Genomic DNA, 25,721 nt, shown 5'->3' on the forward strand with positions numbered 1-25,721 from the left:
TCAAATCTGGTGTAGTTCTTGTGTATTATACCTAGCTTCTGCACAATCCTTCACTAGAAGCTCAATAGAAGAGTCAGTTTCGATATGTGCACCTACCTCTTCACAAATTACATGTTCTACATTGATACCAGCATTTGTAGGCATGTCTACAATCTTAGGGTCTGAATTACCAAATTCATCATCAAGATGTGCTGGTCAAACCCATTGAAAAAGTGAGTCATCACCATCATTGTTGGGGTCTGCTCTAACATCTAACTAGTCAAGATAATCTGTTCCTACTACTCTTTCATCCTTAGCCTCCATATCTCTAATTTTTAATTTCATATGGTAGTAGCAGTAAACAAGTTTGTGAAGTTTCTCATATGCTAGACGATTACATTGCTTTGTGTGTACTAAAGCAAACGTACTCCAATTTCGCTCACATGTAGACGATGAAGTTGTTTGAGACAAAACTCACATGCCAACTTCCACACGGTAAGCGCACTGGTAACATACATGCTCCAACATTCGCCTGCAAACATAATATCAACAATAATTAAAAAAAAACTAGTAAACATATACCATGTCTATTATAGAATTAGAAATAATATAGAATAGCAATACTTCTTAATTTTACTTATATGCTACTATTTTCTTCCTTGATGCAACAGTAGCTTGATCACCAAAACTCTTTTTTGCAGCTCTAAAATATAAGAGCTACATTAAAAAATCAACGTATTTGGTGAGTCATATCAATAAGAATAAATATAATAATTTAGTTTTATAATTACCTCGGTTCAAAATCCCCAGCATTAGGAACATTGGAAATAATTTGTTATACACTTTGTGTACAGCCTCAAATAGATTAGGATCCTCACCAATACCATACCGTATTTGATTTGAATATGTAGGATGAATCTCCTACAAATTCAAATCAGTATTGATTATTTGGATTCAAAAAGTGAGCTATAAATATGATTGATACAATTATTTGGTTAGTAACTTTGTATTACTAAAGTATGTATGATTATAAAAAAAATTATATTTATATGATCAATAGAATTGACTTAACTAAACTTTCAAAGTAGTTCCAGGTAGGTGTGTTTCATTAGTGTCAGCATAAATATCCCAATATAGATAGAACTATCGTTAATGAAAGTTAATTATGGTCAATTTATTGAAGTTAGAAAAGAGTGAATATATTTACCTAACTTATTTTTCATATAGATTCCCAGGTAGAGGTGTTTCATTACTGTCAACTTAAATACCTCAGCATAGACATAACCATGTTTGAAAAATATAGTATAGTCAATTTATTCAAATTCAAAATATTGTAGTATAAGTTATACTAATAAATACTAACGAAATATATAAGTTATAATTTATAATTAGAATGAAAAATTACCTGCAGCATGAAGAAGGTGAGAAAGTGTCTTATCTCATCGATTCTGAATTATTTTTGTGACCCAACCTTTACCTATTATTGGGTTGATTCTAAGTTTCAGATTTTCAATCAAACTATAGATAATCGACATGGTTTGAACAACCTCACTAATCACAATTCGAAGAACCGTGTACATGGGCTCGAAAATGTCAACAAATATCTGCACTTGATCCCAAAATGAGTTACTCAATATGCGAGATTCAATAGCTTTACCGATAGGTGTCTGGCTCGACTTATCACTAAACCATGCATCATCAGTGAATAATCATTTCAGTCATGCCTTCTTTTTCAGCATATTAGTTAAGGCAAGATAATTTGTAACGAATCTAATTCTACCAAGTCGGATTATATCACCTTCACACAGCTCTCGCATTTTGGCAAGCAACCAACCATGATTATATATGTAATTGGTCACCCTCGTGCAGATTTTATTATTCCATCAATTGATTCTCGCTTGCCAATATCCTTAAACATCAAATCAACAAAATGAGCTGCACAAGGTGTTCAATAAATGTTAAACTTCTTCATAATCAATTTCCCAGCTTTCTTGAATGCAGACCCATTGTCTGTGACTATTTGGACTACTTTTTCGCTCCCTATCTCACATATGATGCTCCTAAGGAGATTATATATGTACTTATGGTCCTTAACATGATTAGAAACATCAACTGACCTTAAGTAAACAGTGGTACCCTTTACAATATACCATGAAATTGATAATGGATAATTTCGTTAGTCTAGTCCATCAATTATACATGATAGTGCATTCGTAAGTTTCCCACTTTGATTTATGTTCATTGACATATTCCTCCATCTTCTTAAACTCACAATTTAAATACTTTGTGTGAATTTCATATGGTGTTGATACATCAATTTCCATACCTACAAAATATTAAAATATTTTAGTATCTATGTAAGTATAATTATATTAAAAAAAATCCGCTCAAAATAATTTAATAAGCATACTTACCAGCTTGTTCCGACAATCATATTCTTGGAATGATGGGATTTAGCTTTGTTGGTTGGGATATTGTCAAAAATAAAGAATCACGAGATAAGACGACTCATTGTATCTTTTGCTCCCCCCCTTCGTGAACATATATTTTATATTCTTCTGCTTTGAACCTTGTGACTTGTAGTACAAAGGCTCACGCATACTACTAGACTTTTTTAGTTGACTTGAGTCTTGACCTTGTTCAAATCCACTCCTACGAAGCTCTTCCTCTATTTGTGCAGTTTTTCTTGAAGCACGCATGGTGGCTTCACGTATATTTTTTCTTTCTCTGGCAGAATAATCTATTGGGTACATTTCAACATTAGACCCAGAATCGTCATAACCTTTGTGACTTTTTAAGCTACCTTGTAGCTCATCTTGTATTTGTTTCAACTTTTTTGCTTGTTTCATTTTTTTTCCCTTTACCTTAAACCCATCTATCATTTGTTGTCTCACTTCAGGAGGGACATTGCCATCTAGTATTCTTTTTCGGATCCTTACCAGACAAGTGGTGCTTGAATCTAGTGATCCCACCACTTTTAATCACTACATTACAAAAGTTGCATATGGTGCCACTTTGGTTTCCCTCAATTGGACGGCAATAAGCCCAAGCTGAATCTACACATCCGCCTTCCATCTATGATTGAAACAAAAGGAATAACAGATATTAACAATAAATAATTTTAATATTAAACTATGTGTAATACAATAAATACATTTAAGATGATGAATAATAATCAACATTTGAACTTTAATTAAAAAGAAAAAAAAAGAAAAGTAAGATAGGTTAGCAACATTGAATATAGAGATAGATAACCAACCTTGAGTATAGAGAATTTGAGATTAAGGTGTGAAGAAAGTGGATAAGAGAAAGGTAAAAGAGAGTATTGAAGAAGGGTATTGAAAATTTAAGATTGAGTAAGTTGTGAAGAAGAATTGAAAATACGAGGAATTTATAGTTGGTAAAAATAATAAAATAATTCAAATATGATGAAAAAATAAAAAATAATAATAATTTGAGTGAATTAAAAATGTGTTTAGAAATTGTGTAAATTTAATTGGAAAGTTGGATTTGTGATTGATTTGAAAAATGCGTAAATTCAAATTTGAAAAGAAAAATAGATAAAAAGTAAAAAATAATTTGATTGAATTATAAATGTGTTTGAAAATTATGTAAATTTGATTGGAAAGTTGGATTGGTGATTGATTTGAAAATGTGATTGAAAATGTATAATTCAAATTTGAAAACAAAAATAGGTAAAAGTAAGGTTCTAAATGTCGATGTAGATGGAAATGTCGAGGTCTCGATTTTACGGATATGTCGATAGACATGTCGATGTCGACGGATATTTCGAGAAAAATAACGGAAATTGTGGATATTGATGCAAATTTTTTGAATTAGTAAATAAGGGTTTAATTGTAACTTAATTAGTCTATAATTGATTAGTTTTAACCATCATATCTAAGTATATACTTACGGAAATGTGGTTGCAATGAAAATGATCTTATATACATACATGTAAAATTAAAGTTCAATCTTGCTTGATTGTGTTTTTTGAATTTTTTTAGTTTTAGTTCAAAGTATAAAAAATATAAAAAATAATAAGGTAGTTAAAAATTATCATTAATGTATAAAAATCAAGTTGGTTTTCATAAGTTGTCGTTATTTGTCATTGAATTTGAATCCTAAGTCAAAGATTCGTTTACCTAACAATATTTTCAAACTAAAATAAGCAGGATTTTGTGGGATTCAAACAGCTTTATTATTATGATAATAAAATAAAGTAAGATCTAATCCAATCTGGTATTTCATCCATATTTATATTTGTTAAATATGGATATATATAAAATATGAAATAATCGACGATTACCATACACATTGGTACGAGCCAAGATGACACCATCACAGAAAAATGCTACTAAATCAATCAATAACATAATTCCCAACAAAACGTCAATAATTAAAGTTCAACTTGCTTTTTATATACCAACAAAATAAATTAATCAAATTATGTTTTCTCTTGAATTCTATTGTAATTACATTAAAAGAAAAAAGATACGAATTTATATTCACTTAGAAATCACAATTCCCAAATCCACAAAAATGGAACGAGAGAATAGATGATGAATTGAGTTTACTGGATCGAGAATTTACAAAATAGGTACAAATAAAACAATTCAAATTTAGAGAGATCACACAAAAATTGCTGATTAATTATGCAAGTGAAAAAAGTAGAGTAATCTTTGCACCACATTATCAGAACTTGAAACAAAAGGTTGCAGCAAACTTCCCATACCCTTTAGAATCCATTCCATATATCCCATATCCCTCCTTTGCCAGTCTCGTTGTAGTACCTATTCAAAAAAAAAAAACAAAGTGAATTAAGGAGAAAGATGAAGAAAATTAACAAACTCTTCACGATGATATTGCATTCCATGGTGTAGCCATGGCAGATAAAAACCAGAGTTTTTGGTCCTTCACGTGAACAGCTTCAACCTGCGCTTTCTACGAATTCTTGCAAAAATGTTCTCGATCGTTCATTTCATTTTCTCGAAAAATTATATTAGATCAAACAAAACCCATATTCTCAAAACCTTACCTCTTCATCTTTCACATTCTCCACCTCGATTACCTGTAAACATACAAATCATAAGAGTCAAAATCCAATATCTGAAATTCTCGATGATGGAGAGACAATCACCATGAGAGGATCTGAGATGCAAACAAACCAAAGGGCCTTCTTCAAATTCTGATTGGTTTGTCGAAAAATTAAAATCCAGAAATAGAGAATTGAGCAGAATGGAGGAGAGGGATTGTCGACATTATCGACATTTTGGACATACCGTCGACATTTCGACGATAAGGGAAAACGATTTTCCTCGACTTTTAAAACGCTGGGTAAAAGTAGAAAAGTAACAAATAAAAAAAAAGTAAAAATAATTTGAGTGAATTAGAAATTTGTTGGGAAATTCTGTAAATTTGATTGGAAAGTTTAATTGATATATGATTGATTTGAAAATGTGTTACAAAAATGTGTAAATTCAAATTTGAAAAGAAAACTATGTGAAAAGTTTAAAAAATAAAAATAAAAAATAAAAAAAAATTTGAGTGAATTAGAAATGTGTTTGTAAATTGTGTAAATTTTGATTGGAAAGTTGGATTAGTGATTGATTTGAAAATGTGTTTGAAAAATTTGTAAATTCAAATTTGAAAAGAAGAAATATGTAAAAGTAAAAAAGTAAAAATAATTTGAGTGAATTAGAAATGTATTTGGAAATTGTGTAAATTTGATTGGAAAGTTCGATTGATGATTGATTTGAAAATTTGTTTGAAAAATATGTAAATTCAAATTTGAAAAGAAAAGTAGGTAAAAAGTAAAAAGTAAAAAAAAAATTGAGTGAATTAAAAATGCTTGATTGGAAAGTTGGATTGATGATTGATTTGAAAATATATTTGAAAAATGTATAAATACAAATTTGAAAAGAAAAGTAGGTAAATTGAAAAGGTAAAAGAAGTAAAAATAATTTGAGTAAATTATAAATGTGTTTGAAAATTGTGTATATTTGATTGGAAAGTTGGATTGATGATTGACTCGAAAATGTATTTAAAAAATGTGTAAATTCAAATTTGAAAAGAAATGTAGGTAAAAGTAAAAATGTACGAGTTAATTATAATTTAGAAATGTGTTTGGAAACCAAGTCGGTAATTATCTTATTTTCAAATGAATTTCTATTACGAAAGACACTAAAAAAGTAGTCAAAAGTTTACGATTAAAGCTTTACTTATTCAAAAAATTTCCATCAATCCTCACTAAGAAAAAAAAATATTTTTTGGATATTTCCATGGACGTCGACATTTTCATAAGTAAAATGGTCATATTCTTAACCTTAATTGTTAAAGGTGATTAATTATAGGCTAATTAAGATAAAATTCAAGTTTTATTTGCTAATTCAAAAAATTTCCATCAATTTCCACAATTTCTGTTATTTTTCCCGAAATATCCGTCGACATTGACATGTCCGTAAAATTTGGACCTCGACATTTCCATTAATATCGATATTTCGAACACTGGTTATGACAGTTAAATGAGTACCATAAACAATTATAAATGTCAACAAAATATGTTTCATGAATATAAAAAATGTCTTTGAAAATCGTTTTGTGACAATTAAAAAATGTCATTGTCGAACTTCTCTGGGCATTTTAGAATTCTTGTCTAGAACATGAAAATTGTCACCATACAATTTTTTTGTGATTTTCAAAACATGTCATTATTAAATATACCATGATAGTTTTAAGTTGTTGTCATACAATTTTTTTGTGATTTGTATAGATTGTTATGATTAAATGTTTCAGGTCAATGTTGAATTGTCGTTATACAACTTGTCGTGACGTTTATTAAATTTCCTCAAAATTGTTTACGTGATAATTACCAGAGAGTACAAGCTTTGCTTTATTCAATGATAGTTATAAACTATCATCAAAATAAGTAATTTGTAACATTTTTAAATTTTGGTGGATGATCAATTTGTAACAACTTATAACTTTCAAAACAGTTATTTCGGTTTCTGTACCTTTAAAAAGTGACAATTTTGGTCATTGTTAGCAAAATTTTAACACATTTAGAGGTTTAATTGATAAAAATGTTCAGAAATAAAAACTAAAATTGATAAAAATGCTCTCAATTGAGTTGTCAGACTTATTACTTTCCTGTACAATATTTGTTTCGAATTCTTTAAGATTCACCCGACAATTTTATTTAATATGGTCTAGTTTCCTACATCGAGTACATATCATCTTCACCTGAAAATCATGTTTGATATGTCCCAACTTTTCGCACCTAAAACATCATTTCGAATTATCTTTGGACTATGTTTTGTTTCTAGAATGCTTGCTATCATTTGGAAAACATTCGTCTCTTGTATAAAGAACATCTTCATCCTTAGGAGAAGACTACTGGTTGTCACCAAGCATTTGTTTCATCAAAACTTCCTGATTTGAGGGCAAACTTTCCAATTCATTGATAGAATGTTGATTTAGCCACTTGTATCGAAGAAATAAACGGTGTAAACTCCTTTCGTAGTACACGAATAAAATGCTGATGCAAACGAACATCACTAATGAGCTCCTCTTTGTCCAATTTTGAAATTTAGAACGCAAAGTTCTAATTTTCAGAATTTATTCTGAAACTAACAATTTATCTTAAGTTGTTTTAGCAAATTCATTCTCCAAATACTTCAACCTCGTTGTGTTCCTTGACACCCTTGGTATCTTGCACCTCATGTTCATGATATCCACATTCAACTGTACCCTAAAGACCATAAATCACAGATGCATCGTCAGTACGTACTTAAGAATCTTAGGTGGATCAAAATTCTACATATTGTCAATTCCTATGTGACTCGAAATAAAATCCTAACTACATCAGCATTTCCTATTCATTATTGTCTAATTTGATTTAATGTTGGATTTGTTCCTCAATGGTAGAGGATCAATATTATTTAAAATTGGATAATCCAACATATATAATTGATAAAATTCTAGCCTTATTTAATTTTTCCCCTTCATATTGACCAGTGGGATTTACTCTTAGTATTAAGAGAGTGAACTTCTTAATCAATTTATAATTGATAATTATACAAAGCTCCAATTATAACAAAGCTCATATCACTGTTCACACTTTATAATAACAAAAATAAATATCTCTTTTTCAATATTCATCCTCTTAAAAATAAAAAATTGAAAAAAGAAGCACCCATCGTGAATGTTTAAAGTAAAAACAAAAAAGAAGAAATTAAATCTAACCTTAATTAAACAAAACTAAAAAAAAGCTCTAACATACAACTTAAATTTCAACATACACCTTTCATACAAGAAACTAAATGATTGAACTGATTTTTGGAAGGATCTCACTCATGGACATCCCTCATCATCCAAACTTTGTCGCAGTCCGGGTGAATGTCAATGTGGAGAAAGTAGATGCTCGTGCTTTTACCTCGCTTGTATGAAATTATATGACCATGCCTTCAAAAGCGTCCCTACAACTAGTCCGACCAAGTACACCAAAATCCCTCCATAATGTGAACTTGCAATTGCAGACCTATTGACCTTGTAGGGTTCATCGACCCACTTGATAGACGCCTAAACATATGGTTGATACAAGTTATGAGATTCTATAAATATACAAGTTATGAGATTCTATACGAGAAGGAAATCTAAAACCGATAAAACTTATGCATTTACATGCTTAAAGAAACAAGTTTCGATATATATATATATATATATTTTAACATGAAAATTTATTATTTTTGACCTATATTATTATTTATGTCTATTTATTTTTGACCTAATAAATGTCGTATTCAATTTGTATAATTAGTATCTAATACACGTATATTGTACTAGTAAGTGTCATATCCTACAAAGATAGATGTGATACATACAGCTGAGCCAACTGCTATATCTGCCAACTCCCCAATTTGCAAAAACGTGTTATCATCCGTTGACGAGCAAAAAATTTAAACCTTGTTTGATAACCATTTCGTTTGTCGTTTGTCGTTTGTCGTTTTTGTTTATAATAGATTTTTGAAAACTACTTCCGTAAGAAACACTTTCAAAAAGTACATACCAAAAGAAAGAAACACGTATGTTCCAGTAGTATTTGTAAGTTTAATTTTAAAAAACAAGAAAATAGGAAAGCAAAAACGAAATAGTTATCTAACGGGCACTAGCCATGTAAAGAAAGTTGCAGATTCAACCAAATCATACAGATCAAATTGAAATTTCTAATTCTATAGGACCAAATTGAAACTAAACTCAAACTATAGAGACTAAATTGAAACTTTTAGAACTATAGAAATGAAATGAAGGCTCAGCTTAAATCATAATGACCAATTTTGTAATTTAACCTTATTTGTATTGGTGAAAATATCCGTGGATAAAATTGTTTTTAAAAGTGATTCTTTTTGCTTTCTATCAGTGGGATTTTCACAGATGATCTTGATTATTTAGGAAAATGAACATACTCTTTCTAAATTATAAATTTGTAAATAATAGTTTTAATAAATAAATATTAAAACATTAAGACTCATAAAGACATTTAATTTGAACCCTTGACTTGCTCTCAGTTCCTTTGTTTAGAAGGGGAAAAAAATTAAAGAACAAGAAGTTTTTTTCTTTTTTTTTTTTTGTGGGAAATTATTTAAAAAATAATTCATTGTTTTGGAACAAAAGTTCTAAAACTAATTCTCCTTTTCTCCAATGGCTCTGTTCTCGACCACACCTTCTCTCTGGATCGGACCGTTTTTTAATATGGGCCTGGATTAACGGCCCATATTTGCTTTTGAAACTCACGGCCATTTTCCGTTTTCCCGCCTAATCTACCATACTTCGAGTTTTCTGTTAAACAATTTCTCATTCAAACATTTGTATTTGTATTCTGTGGAGCAGAGGAAGACCAGAGCCTTGCTGTGTGTTCCTCTGTCCTGAACCCGCGGAAATTCTTAATTCTCGAGAGTTTCCTCTCCCAGGTCTGTGAATTTCGTTTCCATTTCACTTCTGGTTAACCGTAGAGCTTCTTCCGAAATGGGTAGCCAACCGCTGGATGAGACGATGGCGGAGCCTGTTGATTCTTTCGGTGGAAGATCGAGAGGTCCGAGGCTCTTCATTAAGGAAATGGTGTTGAGGAACTTCAAATCTTACGCTGGTGAACAACGCGTTGGGCCCTTCCACAAGGTTAGCTACCAACTCAAACCTAGGGTTTTGTTCTTTTGCTGCTGAGAATGGCGGAAATGGTGTTGGGGAACTTTTTTTTTTTCTTAGTTAGCGAAAAGACGCTGTAATTGCCTTCTAATTTTCCTTTGTTTTTGTATTTTTTTTTTTACATTTTCTGGTTTCAGAGTTTTTCTGCTGTGGTTGGACCGAATGGCAGTGGGAAAAGTAACGTAATTGATGCAATGTTATTTGTCTTCGGAAAGCGAGCTAAACAGGTCCGCTAAGTCTATTCCCTGCACGTTGTAATGATTTATTGTTACAGAACATTGCATGCCATTTACACAAAATCGATATAAAAGTATTTCTGGCTGTGGTAAAAGCAACCGGAATAATTTCCCGGGTTTCTGATGAGATTTTAGGTACTGAGAGAAAGATGAAGGTGGAACGGGAAAGCTCGATGAAATGAGCCAATTTGAATTGCTATCTAAATAGACCATATACCAAAAGGAATGATGTCAGGCGTACCTCACTTATTACTTGCGTTTGTAGCAATTAACTTTTTCTTGTGCTACAAGCCTAATTAGGATCAATGTACAATGTTTGGCTTTTTTAAAAATTGATTTTATATGTATATTATGAAGGGGAGTTCTGGTATGGTATTGGTAAGGTAGTGGAGTGTGCCATTAAGGCTTCTGTACTCTGTAGGACTGTCTAGGGAGCTCATGAATATAAACTTCCCAAGAACAGCTGAAGTGGAGAATGGCTTAAGGTGTTAAAGCTCCAACCTTTGTAGTAAATAATGATGTATTTTCTTTGGCTGAGGTGCATCCCATTTTTGTCTGTTAAAACCTGTCAATTTGTATCAATTATTTTCGCCATAATGTAGTTTACATAGATTGTTAGGAAAACTGTCAGATTTTCATGCCTGAAAAAGAAAAGTGAATTGTCTGATTTTAAAGTTGCAAATCCTTGAGGACTGCAAATCAAGCAGAGGACTTATTGCTTTCTTCTTGGGGGAGGAGGGGGGGTTCGAAAATAACAAAAAGCAACGTAGTGGCCAAACCTTCCATTTACCTGCCAGGTTGGTCTTGAATTGTTGCCTCTCTGTCCATTGCTTTCTCTACCTCCACGGCCTCTTGGACTTCCAATTCCTCTCTATGCATTGGAGTTTTGATTTATCCTGTGCCCTTCCTTGATTTTGACGCTGTTCATTGGTTCCTTGGTTCTTAGACTTGTTGAAGACTGAGTTTACAAATATGTTGGAAAAGACTATTTCTTTTTGACAGTTGGATGAGGGAGTTCTGAAAAGTGATTAAAGTTGCGAGCAACTCGCATTAACAGGTCGTGTATGTAACAGTCTCTTTTCCATTGATATTACAAACAACATACACTATTCACCATTTAGCTCTGGTGCTCTCTAGTGTCTCTAAAATCATGTAACTCTCATTAACTGGCATACTTGTAAAAGAAGGCTCCCAGCCAATTGCTTCATTATAGAGAGAGGTAATCACTCGTTTTGGGGTGGTTTTGCCTAGTAATCTGCAAGATGCTTCTAAGTTGATTTACTCGGCTGTGTTGGCTACTCTCTAGAGCTTTTTAAGCATACTCCACGCTCTGTAAACCCATGTAAGCATCCCAAACGGGATTGGTTTGTGGTGATCGACGCATCATAACCTTGATAGACCATGGGCCTTGTGTTTCCCTTGTTGAAATAAACTCAACTGGTTGAGCTGTGGTTCGTAACAGAAAACCATCTACCTTTTATCAAACTTCATGAGTCTAACATTTTTCATACCAAATAAGATTTTAGTTATTGAGAGCAAGATGAAGGTGAAACAGGAAAGTGCAATGAAATGTGCCGATTTCTACTGCTACATAAATAAAGTAAATAGAGAGGAGAAACGGAATAATTATCTACGACCTATACCATTTTTACATGTATACACACTGCAAAATACACAACATAATAATGGTGCAATCATTAAATGGAAAATATGAATTGTTAGATTCTCCTAGTTGTTTCTAATTGCATAAATGGCGTGCAGATGCGACTCAACAAAGTCTCTGAGCTTATTCATAATTCCACCAATCATCAGAATTTAGAGCGTGCAAGTGTTTCAGTTCACTTCCAGGAAATAGTTGATCTGGTAATTTATGATTGACAATTGATTTTAAACTATTTAATGACTTGCATGTTCTTAAAATGTTTTGTTCTTTTTTTGAGAATGGACAATCATTTTGATTTGTGCTGTTGACTAACTGCAGGATGATGGAGCATATGAAGCTGTTCCCGGAACTGACTTTGTTATTACCCGGGCTGCCTTCCGTGATAACTCTTCTAAGTATTACATTAATGATCGCACAAGTAATTTCACTGAAGTTACCAAAAAGTTGAAGGGTAAAGGAGTTGACTTGGATAACAATCGTTTTTTGATCCTTCAGGTTAGTTCGATTGCATTGGTGGTGTTTTAGTGGAGAATTTATATGAAATGTGATATATCTTTGGTTTTATCAGGGTGAAGTCGAGCAGATTTCACTGATGAAGCCGAAAGCTCAAGGACCTCACGATGAGGGGTTTCTTGAATATCTGGAGGATATAATCGGAACTATCAAATATGTTGAAATGATTGATGAATCAAATAAGCAGTAAGTGATTTTCTGAAATTTTATTTTGGTGGATTGTTTCTTATTATTTTTCTGTAGGACTTCCGAAAGTTCTGCACAGTATGCCATTATTCTGTGAGATTTTTGCTGTTGATGTTCTTAGGAAGATTAACCATCAGAAATAGATACGCAAATTATTGGCCTCAAAATCTAGTTTCATGGAAAGAAAAACTGGATCCTCAATACTGGTTTTTTCTTTTTAAACTTTCTTTTGCCTAGAATTTTATTTAATGTCATTTTATGTTTAAAGAAGAATGACTTTGCTAGTTCTTTCATACCTATGTAGAAAAGATCACTAATAGTTGATAATTATTTAGTGTTTAAATCAAAGTGAAGTTCATTATAGAATTCATAAAAAATAAGAGAGGTTTAAAAGGAAATCAGAAGTTTTTCCCTTCAACCCTTTTAAGTCCTGATTAGTGATTAGAATTATATAGCCAATTAATGATATGATAATTCTAAACTTTATTAGTGAAAGAAAAAACATGGAAAAACACAAACTATCAAAACCATAATTAATAATATAATAATCATGAAAATATGTAATAACAAAATAAAATTTTATTTATTAATAAAAAATACTACAATAAGTTTTATCTTTTGGGAAAAATAAAATTACTTCGATAATATGACTGTTATTTTTCATTTGAATCTTGCTTTTAAAAATGGGATATTTACAATATTAAACAAACTTTTAATATTTTCTTATGCAACAATTTCTTTTAGCAACATTACTAAACAACCAAGTTAGTGAACAAATAACCATACTTTACATCCAAATTTTGATTAGACTATACATTATATCTAATGCTGAAGTTACTCTATAGCTTATAATTTTCAGCTCAATTCATGTCTATAACGTCCCATTGTGCACGTTTGGGTGAAAAAAGTTGGAAGTTGAAGGGACAAAATAATTTCTAAAGCTAAAATTTCAATACAATTACAGAAGTGATTTTTGATGATCAAAATGTTAAGAGTTAGAAAAAGTAAGGCATGAACAAAGGTCACTCAATGACTTTTCCAGTTAATGAGTATTTTGTTATTTACTTCATCAAAGTACTATCAAAACTATATATAGAATAAAAAAGTTCACCAAACAATCTAATTTCAAAGACAATTCTTTATTCTTTTAAGGATGAATAAGAGGAACTGATTTATGTTTATGTTACTCTTTAAGGATAGAGGAATAAAAAAATCTAATTTCAAAGACAATTGTTTATTCTTTTAAGGATGGAGTTAGGAGAGTGTTTATGCTATATTTCCCCCAAATATTGGACAATTAAGTATGTTTTAAGTCTGTTATCTTAATGAGTGAAGTGCATATGCTTTTTTACTTGACTAAAATAACTTCCCTAGGATAAATATTTTTCATTATTCTTTTACTATTAAATATTATATTCATACGAAATCTTATTTTAATAAAATTAAACGTCAAAAGCAATGTTACAACTCTTTTTCATTACGTAAGATTTAACTAAATTAAAAAAAAAACATAAATCAGGTGCAATACATGTGCAAACAACTAATTTTGGAAGTTTTCGAAAACTCAAGACCAAAGGATTGGTACGATCTATATAATAATCACTGCCATTCTAGAGATCGTTTGTAATTGATCCTGCAGGCTAGAGTCCCTCAATGAGAAACGTTCTGGTGTGGTACAAATGGTTAAGTTAGCTGAGAAGGAAAGAAATGGCTTGGAGGTAGAGTATCCTTTTTATGTATTAAAGACAATTTACTAATATATAAATGAAACAGTTATTACATCTACACATAACAGGATGTGAAGAACGAAGCAGAAGCCTACATGCTGAAAGAATTATCCCTATTAAAGTGGCGAGAGAAAGCCTCTAAACTGGCCCATGAAGATACCACAAAGAGAATGACTGAACTGCAAGAGAAAGTGTCCACCTTAGAAGTAAATCTGGAAACTGAGAGGTTCTTCCTTTACCTCTTTTTATTTTTCTCCCTTCTTTCTTCCATCAATCTTTGCTAAAAAATTCAAATTTTACCTTTAGTCGAGCATGTCAAATTTAACCTTAAAGTTTAATTTCATTAAATTGAAATTTCAACTTGAACAAAATTAATGGCTTCCATTAGTTGAGTTTTTATGGTTTGTTTTCCAAAGATTTATGGCCAGCTATTGATGCTCATGTAGCTAGATGAGGCTACTTTGGAGGTATTGACTCTTTTGGTTGTGTTCTGCATCTTTCAAAACACGAAGCGAACAAAGTGGAATAGCTTTTTGAGCTTAAGCACGAAACGGAAACAATATTTTTGTGCTGTTTTGTTTTGGTGGGTACACAGAAAAATGTAATTATCTTTTTATAAATAAAAAACATAGTATTATGAATAATAAGATTAAGAACAATGTAAGAAACTAGAGCTTCATAAGATTTTTTTTTTTTTTTAAAGAAATGAGAGTTTTTTTGGATATTTCTTAATTTTTTTGTAAAACATTATTTAGAAATAAAAAACATAGGTTGAAAAGGCTTTATTTTGTGACACATTGTAGAAAAATATAAATAAAATTTGTATATGAATACTATGAATAATAACATAACATAAGATTTAAGTAATTATAATTTTTGTATGAAACTGTTTAGAGAACTGAGTGTTTGGGAATTGAAGTGGCCTTGGGGAATTTTGTGGGAAGTGTGCCTAGGCGTGTTCCAAAGTGTACTTTTTAAACACTCTTGCTACGTTGAATGTTTTTCACTGGAGTTGGGCATTTTTGATGTTGAGTTTAGGCACTTTTCACTTGACTAGGTCAAATGTTTTCATAGTTGGGTTTGAGCTTTTGTTAGCTTGATTTTGGGTGATTTTTTTGTTTGATTATAAGTTGGTTGGTTCATGAGCAATTTTTAAATTTGATTTATGAGGTATTAATTTCACCGATTCTTCACCAGTAGAATGAAATAAAAAATTTAAGCTGGTGATAAATGCCTTTTCTTCTTCTAACTTATGAAACCATATACTGGTTAGACTAGAAATGTCCATACTGTATGCTAATGCAATTTAAATGTGTTGTTCTAGGGGTAAAATTCGTGAAACTAGCAAGGAGTTGAAGGAGCTTGAAGCTGTGCATGAAAAAAATATTAAAAGCAAAGAGGTTCATTTCAGTTTCTTCCAATGTTGTTGAAGATATTTCTTTTTGTTTGACCTGATTTCATAATGAGAATCTGCTTATATGTGTCAATTTATACCCATAATTTGTACTTGTGTATCCAGGAACTTGATAATGAGTTGCGAAAGTCTAAGGAAAAATTTAAGGACTTTGAACGTCAGGATGTTAAACATCGGGAGGACTTGAAGCACTTAAAGCAGAAGATTAAGAAACTCGATGATAAGTTTGACAAGGTGTGGAAAAATGACCAATTTGTATCCAGCATGTGCATAAATCTCATATTTTGTCTTTTATTACAGGATTCTACAAAAATAGATGACCTAAGAAAGGAGTGTGAAGAATCTACAAGCTTGATTCCGAAGCTTGAGGAAAGTATTCCACAATTCCAAAAACTTCTCTCAGATGAGGAGAAGATCTTGGAGGAGATTCAAGAGAATTCGAAAGGTAGTTCAATTTTTTCAGTAAATGTTTTAGATCCTAGAAAATTTCTATTGATTTCATATGTTAGCAAGAGCTAATATTGTTAAATTTTTTTATGATTACTAGAATTCAATCACTGATGATTTTTATATTAATTTAATAAGATTTGACTAATTTAAGTTCCAAGGGAACATCCTCCATAAAAGGAGTAAAAGGGTGTTGTGAATCATTGATGACCCTCAAATACTGAAGTTTTGTTAATTAATTTATTTTCTGGGATATAACTTTCTATTTTTTAGCCAAGGGACCGTCATGTAACTCTTCCATTTCTTTGTAAAAGAAGAGTTCTGTTTGAGAAAATGATTAAGGCATTTTGCATGGCATGATGGTAGTGAGAAGTTCCTTGTGTTTGATTCTTAATCATGGTCACATTATTTCCCATCAATTGATTATAAGTTTTCAAAATCTTTGTTTTTACTTTTGTTTCTTAATTTTCTGTCTTCTGACCTTTATCTCTGTTATATTGAATTTTGGCCTCAAAGTCTTTTATTTTTTATTTTTTATTTTTTTGTACTAGCAGAACTTTATAGAGGTCAAGAAATTTTGTTAGTAAATTTGAAATTGACATTTTTGTAATTTGTTTCTTTCTTTATTTTGTTTGCTCTTAGTTGAAACTGAGAGGTACCGGTCAGAGCTAGGAAAAGTTCGTGTTGAATTGGAACCTTGGGAAAAGCAACTGATTGAGCACAAGGGAAAACTTGAAGTCGCGTGTACTGAGAGCAAACTATTGAGTGAGAAGGTAAAATTATTTCTTGTGCACATCTTGGACTACAAAGTAATAATTATACACCACGACTTTCTTTTGAATCACAATTACTCCTTCACAGTGAGGCCTACACATTTACAGAAAGTTTCTCAAACTGAAGTTGATTTTTCATATGTTCATTCCATTTTCATATGGTGCTTTAGATTATAACTAAGTGCTGCAATTTTTTTTTCCGTATCATTTACTATCTCGCTTACTCTCAGAACAGAACGGACATAATAATTAGTAATTAACGAGAGTCATTCTATGGTGAAATACTACTTTTTACAGTAATCAGACAGTGGGAATATCTTCTAGTAGATGTGGAGTTATTCCATCTTGTTGTTTGAAACTACGGTGATTGTTTCAGCATGAAGGTGATCGTGCAGCTTTTGATGATGCTCGCAAGCAGATGGATAACATACTGAAAAGCAAAGAAGAAAAGTCTTCAAACGTTGAAAATATTAAAAATGAGCTTAAAAAGAGAAAACTGGAAACCCTGGAAGCTCAAAAAGAAGAACAAGTACGTGTTTCAAGAAGAAAAATTTCTAGCATTTTCTTCTATGCTATGGGTAAATGGTGAAAGTGCTTCACTATCGTTTCAGGAGTGCATCAAGGAACAAGAAAGATTAATTCCTCTAGAACAGGCTTCTAGGCAGAAGGTTGCAGAACTTAAGTCTGTTATGGATTCAGAGAAAAGTCAGGGATCTGTCCTTAAAGCAATCTTGAAGGCAAAGGAATCCAATCAGATTGAGGGAATATATGGCCGAATGGGTGATCTAGGTGCTATTGATGGTGAGTTTTCTATATTGCAGGCACCATTATCTTGATCCAAGTTTTTCCATACCTTGAAATTTTCCCTTTCTAGGCTTTTAAAAACCATAATGCAATTCTAGGCATATAATATAAGCTATAAATATTAAATGTGCAACACAAGCCTGCGTTTTATAACTATAAAAATACTCTGAAAGATTGTCAAGCTTCTTCTTTTTATGCGCTTTCTGTGCCTATTAAATTTTATGTATAACATAGTTCATTCTGTATTCAAGTAGCATTAGATAAGATTTTATCAGAATGTGTTTACTTTACCCAGTAGATTTAGTCTTTTCATTTCCAGATATTTGCTAATTTGTTTTACTAATATCGTATTTGCAGCAAAGTATGATGTTGCGATATCAACGGCTTGCCCTGGACTTGATTATATTGTGGTAGAAACATCTGGTGCAGCACAAGCCTGCGTTGAATTACTACGGAAGGAAAATCTTGGTGTTGCAACTTTCATGATATTGGTACTACATGCTTATCATAGTTATGTACAGAATTTTATTCTTCTAAGAGATAATTGGTCTCATCCTCTTTTCACTCTTGAGGAATGAACTTATTTAAGAATTATATTATTGGTAATTTGATGAACGTGAGAAAAACTTCACTTTTAAATTTTATGCCTGTTCACAACTGGAAGCTACATGGAAGTGAAGTATTGGCTGTCAAGATCCTCCTGTACTTGATATTTTATTTCATAAATTGTACTAGATCACTTGTTTTACAATTAGAATTTGAAGTCATTTACTACACATTTCCAAATCAATGAATAGGAAAGGATCATCATCTCGGGGAATTAATGAAATTTTTGTGCTTTGGCTTTTTACTGAAGGCTTGAGATCAGTAATTATGTGGTATTTTTGGTTGGTAATATTCATGAAATAATCAACACTTCATGACTCATCTTTTATTTCCTCATGCAGGAAAAGCAGGTCGATCATTTGCCAAAGATGAAGGCAAAGGTTAGCACTCCTGAGGGGGTTCCTCGCCTTTTTGATTTAATTAAGGTACAGGATGATAGGATGAAACTTGCCTTCTATGCTGCGTTGGGAAATACGGTCGTCGCTAAGGATCTGGAGCAGGTTGGTTCTTAGTCCTTTTATGGTACAAACCTTTTTATGTCGTTAAGGATAATGCACATGTTCAGAAAGAAAATTTATTGGAGCTGGTAAGTGTACAATAGATATTGTAACTGTTGCAGTGTGCTGCAGACTTTTTTACTAAATGTCTGAATCTTCTATAATCTATCTGATATATTTGTAACTATTTGGAGTTTGGATGCCCAATGGATAAAGTAAATTCCCAATAATCTCTCTAGCTTCAACTTGACATATTATGCCATCACCAGAAGTACTTTCTAGAACTAAGTGATGAAGGAACAACATTTGGCGCATGAAAATAGTAACCACTTCATTATTTGTTTATTTAGTTACTCCTGAGACATAGTTCTACATGCAATGATCTTTTGGGTGACATTGTTGCATCCTGTCCATCGTATTATTATAATTTTTTTTTTTTTTGATAAATAAACAACATTTCATTCACGTCAGAAAGTATTACAAAGGCGATGAAAAGCTATTTCATTCTTCTGGAGAAGTAATTAAGGTTTTAATCATTCTACGGAACAAATAATTGGAATTGGGAAAAAATTCTGTGGCTACAGTAATTGCTTATTAAAGCTTATTTGAGTTCTAGTGAGGAGGTTTCATGTTTCTTCATTCTACTCAGGCAACACGAATAGCATATGGTGGTAATAGAGAGTTTTTGCGTGTTGTAACTCTTGATGGTGCCCTGTTGGAAAAATCTGGAACCATGAGTGGTGGGGGAGGTATGCCTCGGGGTGGTAAGATGGGTACATCAATTCGATCTGCCAGCGTATCAAGAGAAACATTTGCAAATGCTGAGAAAGAGCTCTCCGAAATGGTTGATGCACTGAACAAAATCCGTCGAAGAATTGCCGATGCTGCGCAACGTCACCAAGTTTCAGAAAAAGAAGTTGCACAATTAGAGATGTTATTAGCAAAAAGCCAACAGGAGGTAGTTTCACTGATTGCCTCCTCACTTATTTGTCTTTGGATAAATATAATTACGTTATTTTGATGCGTGTTATTTTTATGCTTTTAATTGTGTACACAGATTGACAGTTTGACTTCACAACATAGCTATCTTGAAAAGCAACTAGGTTCCCTTGAGGCTGCATCAAAACCAAAAGATGATGAGCTCAATCGATTGCAGGAGCTGAGGAGTATTATTTTGGAAGAGGAGACTGAGATTGATAGACTTGTGCTAGGCTCCAAAAAGCTAAAAGAGAAGGTATGCTAGGAGCCTTTTTCTTTTGAGATTACTAACTCACTCGATGCCCTTCTGGTCAAGTGCTTACTAACTTACTCGATGCCCTTTTGGTCAAGTGCTATAGCATTTGATTTATTGTACGTACTTATTTCTCTCATTGTTGAACATCTGTATGTTTCAGTGCTGTGAAGCTTGTACATGAACTATTTATTTCAGTTTGTTCAAAATTGCTGCATGATTTTGATTTTTAGTTTACTGACGTGCTTCCCCTATTTTAGGCTTTAGAGCTTCAAAGTCAGATAGAAAATGCTGGTGGTGAAAGATTGAAATCTCAAAAGTTCAAAGTGAATAAGATTCAATCTGTAAGTACATGTATTACCTTGCAACATCCAGATAACCAAATTATTTGTCAGAGATTGATGTTCTGTTTCCTTGTAGGACATTGACAAAACCAGAACAGATATCAATCGCCATAAAGTTCAGATAGAAACAGGCCAAAAAACAATAAAGAAGTTGACAAAGGCTATTGAAGATTCAAAAAAAGAGAAGGAACGGCTTGAGGAAGAGAAAAAGAATTTGCAGGGAAAATTCAAAGAAATTGAAGTGAAAGCATTTGCAGTTCATGAAAGTTATAAAGAGACAGAAAAGGTTAATTGTTCACTTATTCCTTTTCATGCAATTTTAGTCTCTTTCTGAAGAATTTTGTACTTTTCATATGCAGCTAATTGATCAGCAAAATGAACTCTGTGACACATCCAAATCTAACTATAATAAAGTGAAGAAGATCATGGATGAACTCAGGGCATCAGAGGTGTGCTCCTATAAGCCCATGGTTGCATTCTTTATTTGCATCATCTTAGATTGAGAATCAAGATAGTAACAGGTTGTTTGTTACATAGGTTGACGCAGACTACAAACTACAAGATTTGAAAAAGTTGTACAAAGAATTAGAGTTGAAAGAGAAGGGTTACAGAGCGAAGCTTGATGATCTACAGACTGCTTTAGCAAAGCATATGGAGCAGTATGTAACCTCTGAAAGATAAAGAACACTTTAAGAGTACCAATTTTTTTTCTGGGATGAAACATTTGTATTGCATATTTTGTGGCAGAATTCATAAAGATATGGTTGACCCCGATAAGCTTCAAGCAACTCTTGCAGAAGACATTGTTGAGTGTTGTGACCTGAAAAGGGCTCTTGAAATGGTAACGCTGTTGGAAGCACAGCTAAAAGAAATGAATCCAAATCTTGATTCAATCACAGAGTAAGACTACTCATTTTGAGTTTTCTGAATATATTGATACTTCTCTTGCTTCTTTTGCTTAAGTGTCATCCTTCAATAGATATCGAAAGAAAGTGGAAGTCTATAATGAAAGAGTTGAGGATCTTAATACATTCACTCAGCAGCGCGATGATATGAAGAAGCAGTATGATGAATGGAGGAAAAAAAGGCAAATAGAATTTTCTTCTCTTTTTACGTATTTCATTTTTTTTCACTATTCCTTTTTAGGTTCTTGCTTCCTAATTATCTGCTCATGATACTCTTAGGTTGGACGAGTTCATGTCAGGATTTAATGCTATATCTTTGAAGTTAAAGGAAATGTATCAGGTTCTCATCCTAAACTCATCCTTTCTCCTGTCAGTTGTCATTCATTGTACATTTATAGCACTCTCACAATTTTGTATGAAACTGAATGATTTCTCACCGACTGGGTTTTCTTAAACTGGGCTTCACACTTCAATCCCACTTGAAATGTTGATGATCTGCTTTCTTGCTTTAGACAGTTGGTTAAGTCTGAACTTATTTTATGTTCTTCCATACATATCCAGCCGAAATGAGGGTTTTTTTTTTTTTGACTTTATTTGAACAAGATCTGTTCTATAGGTGGTAGATTTGTGTCCTTGAGTGAGGGCTTCCACAATTACCTTCTAATGACCTTTCTCATCCAGATAGATCCCTCTCCCATTATCCTTTGGTGCAAGTGGGATTTCTAAGTAGTAAGCTTTGATATACTTGCTGATCTTTGACAGATGATCACACTCGGAGGCGATGCAGAACTCGAGCTGGTGGATTCTTTAGATCCTTTCTCTGAAGGTGTTGTTTTCAGTGTCAGACCACCAAAAAAGAGCTGGAAGAATATCGCTAACTTGTCTGGTGGCGAAAAGGTTGGCTGCTTTTTAATTATCTTGAAATACAGTCATCGTACCTTTAAATATTCATCAATGAGATATATGATGAAATTTTGATGGACTTGCTGCCTCTTCCAGACTTTGAGCTCTTTAGCTCTCGTTTTTGCACTTCACCACTACAAGCCGACTCCGCTCTATGTGATGGATGAAATCGATGCTGCTTTGGGTACCTTTACTGAAAACTTAGATAACTCCATCGAAATAATCAAGATCTTCTTATTCTACCTTTCTGCTTCATTTACTTATGGTGGTGGTTGTCGTGGCTGTAGATTTCAAAAATGTGTCTATTGTTGGCCATTATGTGAAGGACAGAACCAAGGATGCACAGTTCATCATTATAAGGTTTGATGAACTCACCAACTGGATTTTTTCCAAGTTTCTAGTTATATTTAACCACATAAATGTTATCTATGATTGATTTTTACCTTTTATAATAATGTCTACAGCTTGAGAAACAATATGTTTGAGTTGGCAGACAGGCTTGTGGGGATTTATAAGACTGATAACTGTACAAAGAGCATTACTATCAACCCAGGAAGCTTTGAAGTATGTGAGCAAGTTTCTTGAAAAATTCCAAAAAGAAAGAAAAAGTAATCATCTTCTTTTGCTATTTGTTTGTGTGGCTTTTCATATCATATATTTATGATAGAAGTTTGATGTCTGAGTGAGTTATTAAGTGAACTGAAGTATGGATTTTTGTGAGTGGTCTGTAATTAGACATGAAAATGATGAGTGGATACCAATGTATCCCCAAATTTATATGTATATTCCTCATATGAAATCTGTATCACTGTACTGATTTTTTTCATGCAAAGTTGCTCTGTATAGAGGGAAAAAATGATATATTGAAGAGGTAATGGTAAAAAAGGGATAGATACGGGTCTGTTTTGTTTTTTTATTTTTCTTTTTATTGAAACAAGAAATAGAAAAATGTTGGGTAACTACTCGTTTCTCATTTTCTAAATTTTTAAATTAAAGTAAAAGTTTTGCATAAAAATTAACATTTTAAATTAAATATTAAAAAAATTTTATGCTATATTTATTTTTTGATATTTTTTATTGTGTTTTAGAAATAAAAAATAATAGAATAATGCTTTTATTTATCTTTTGAGAAAAAAAATTAGATACAGGAGTAACAAATAAGAAAATGAACCACCTATTTGATAACGTCTTTTTGTTTCTTGTTTTCTCTCATTTTTTTTAATAAAGGTAAATATAATTTACCATTTTTTGTTTACTGTTTTATTGAAAAAATAAGCTAACCATTTATTTTCAAATTCAAAAAGTAAAGAATTTATATGAAAATCAATTTTTTTCAATTAAATATTCAAAATTTTTAAGTTATTGGTACTTTTTAATATTTATTAGGTATTTTATAAATCAAGAATGATAAATAATATTTTTATTATGTTGGAAAAAAATTGAAAATGGGAACCAGAAATAATAAACTTGTTAATCGCATAGATTTCTTAATAAAATTGGAAATGAAAAATTGGAAACGAAAAATAAAAAGTAAGAATGTTATCAAACAGGCTCGAAGTGACCACTTTGGTCATTGTATGCAACATAATTTTCTTTTATATTTCTTTTATTTATTTTTTTTATCTAAGCTTTTATCCATTTTGATCTCTATAATTTAAACTTTGGTTTATTTTAGCTCGTACAGTTTCAAAATGGTTATGTTGGTCATTCTTAGCAGAATTTTAACAAATTATATAGCTTCAATGGATAAAAAAAAAGGTTCCTGATTGAGTTGCTAGGCTTGTTATTTTCTTATACAGTATTTGTTTCTAATCCTTTAAGATTCACTAGACAATTTTGTTTAATATGGTTTGGTTTCCTACATCGAGTACATACCACCTTCACCTGAAAATTATATTTGATATATTCCCGCTTTTCACACGTAAAACATCATTTTGATTTACCTTTGGACTACCTTTTATTTCTAAAATGCTTGCTATCATTTGAAAAATATTGGGAAACATAATTTCTTTCTATTTTATCTCTTGTATAAAGAATATCTCCTACCTCAGGGGAAGACTACTACTTGTTGTCATCAAACATTTGTTTTGCCGAGACTTAATTCAGTGATAGAAGGTTGATTTAGGCACCTTGTATCAAAGAAATAAACGACGTAAACTCCTTTCATAGTTCACAAATGAGATATCGATGAAAACAAGCATCACTAGTGGGCTTCTCTTTGTCCAATTCCGAAATTTTATAACACAAAGTTTTAATTTTCAGAATTTATTTTGAAACAGACAAATTACATTAAGTTTTTCTAGCAAATTCATTCTCCAAATATTGCAATCTCATTGTATTCTTATAAGCAAAGAACCTTTCAAGTGCATCACACACTTGTTTTGAAGAGTCTACATAACGAACGTGCTCGATATATTCATTGCCAAGAGAAGTTCGCAAAGCAGATAAAAGTCTTGCCACATTTAATCTTTCACTTCCTTCATACCTTAACATTTTGTGGAGTATCATATGCAATTACACTATCTTCACTAGAGATAAGATCTCACAAATCTTGCCCTAGTAGAAAAGCGCTTGAATAGCTATGGTAATCTTGTCTACATAAACACTTCTTCCACTATTCATCTTCATTGAGCACTAAAATCCAACACAAATGCAAGGTAAAGAACTTGGATGCACTGATACCATATAACAAAAACAAAGAGAACAATAGAGTGAAATCAAGAGAGAAATTGTACAAAGGAAGAACTTTCTATTAATTGAATTGAGAATTGTTACAAGTATTTATAAGAAAAGTAATAACCGACCACTAACTCGCTAATTAGACCACTACCTTACAAATTCTCTCTAAGCAACACCACAACTCTACTAAGTCACTAAGCATACAAATTCTCCCCAACTTACATCACGTTTTTTTTTTTACTTCCAACTATGAATAGAGAAGTCCAAGTGGTTAAGTTGACCCAATGGCTAAGATCCTTTACGCTCTGTTGGCATCAGGAATTGGTAGGAAATAATTTCGATTCCAGGATTTTAAATGATGGAAATGATTTCGAATTCTTAATTGCGTTTGGAACCAAAATGATTCTACATCATTGAAATTAAACATATTGAAATATAAGAAAAATTAAATACACCAAAAATAAAATAAAAAATTAATATTAGTTTATTTGAATGGTGTTGATGCTGAGATTTTGGTCTCCTTGCCAAATATGCACCAAGCTTGATGATCATAGGACCGGATACTTGCAAAATCGAACAACCCTAAACCAGTGTGACTTCAGTCACACAGGCTC

The 25,721-nt window shown here is 31.9% G+C and overlaps 1 protein-coding gene and 2 pseudogenes across 1 annotated transcript; 1 reads left to right on the plus strand and 2 right to left on the minus strand.

Moving 5' to 3' along the window:
• Positions 1–866, minus strand: LOC148209591 (uncharacterized; annotated as a pseudogene).
• A 47-nt stretch (positions 867–913) lies between these two features.
• On the minus strand, positions 914–5,270 carry LOC148209592 (uncharacterized; annotated as a pseudogene).
• A 4,569-nt stretch (positions 5,271–9,839) lies between these two features.
• On the plus strand, positions 9,840–23,227 carry SMC3 (structural maintenance of chromosome 3). The gene is made up of 28 exons (XM_022294094.2): positions 9,840–10,152; positions 10,317–10,406; positions 12,177–12,278; positions 12,397–12,573; positions 12,647–12,777; positions 14,417–14,495; positions 14,573–14,730; positions 15,829–15,904; positions 16,024–16,152; positions 16,219–16,363; positions 17,008–17,138; positions 17,515–17,667; positions 17,750–17,939; positions 18,300–18,433; positions 18,890–19,048; positions 19,695–20,003; positions 20,103–20,279; positions 20,537–20,620; positions 20,697–20,906; positions 20,980–21,069; positions 21,158–21,279; positions 21,368–21,520; positions 21,600–21,707; positions 21,805–21,865; positions 22,288–22,422; positions 22,525–22,612; positions 22,716–22,788; positions 22,893–23,227. The coding sequence occupies exons 1-28, from the start codon at positions 10,003–10,005 to the stop codon at positions 23,011–23,013; spliced, it is 3,735 nt and encodes a 1,244-aa protein (XP_022149786.1). The 5' UTR covers positions 9,840–10,002; the 3' UTR covers positions 23,014–23,227.
• The last annotated feature ends 2,494 nt before the right edge of the window (positions 23,228–25,721 follow it).

This window comes from Momordica charantia (assembly GCF_013281855.1).
Source record: "Momordica charantia cultivar OHB3-1 chromosome 8 unlocalized genomic scaffold, Mcharantia_2.0 BLBB01000008.1, whole genome shotgun sequence".
Lineage (NCBI taxonomy): Eukaryota > Viridiplantae > Streptophyta > Magnoliopsida > Cucurbitales > Cucurbitaceae > Momordica > Momordica charantia.

What these genes read in the sequence shown, in the direction of transcription:
- SMC3 (XM_022294094.2), top strand. Translation starts at nt 10,003, where the DNA reads ATGGGTAGCCAACCGCTGGATGAGACGATGGCGGAGCCTGTTGATTCT. An exon ending in TCCAGGAAATAGTTGATCTG is followed by an intron (nt 12,279 to 12,396) that starts GTAATTTATGAT and finishes GACTAACTGCAG; the next exon opens with GATGATGGAGCATATGAAGC. An exon ending in ATTGATGAATCAAATAAGCA is followed by an intron (nt 12,778 to 14,416) that starts GTAAGTGATTTT and finishes TTGATCCTGCAG; the next exon opens with GCTAGAGTCCCTCAATGAGA.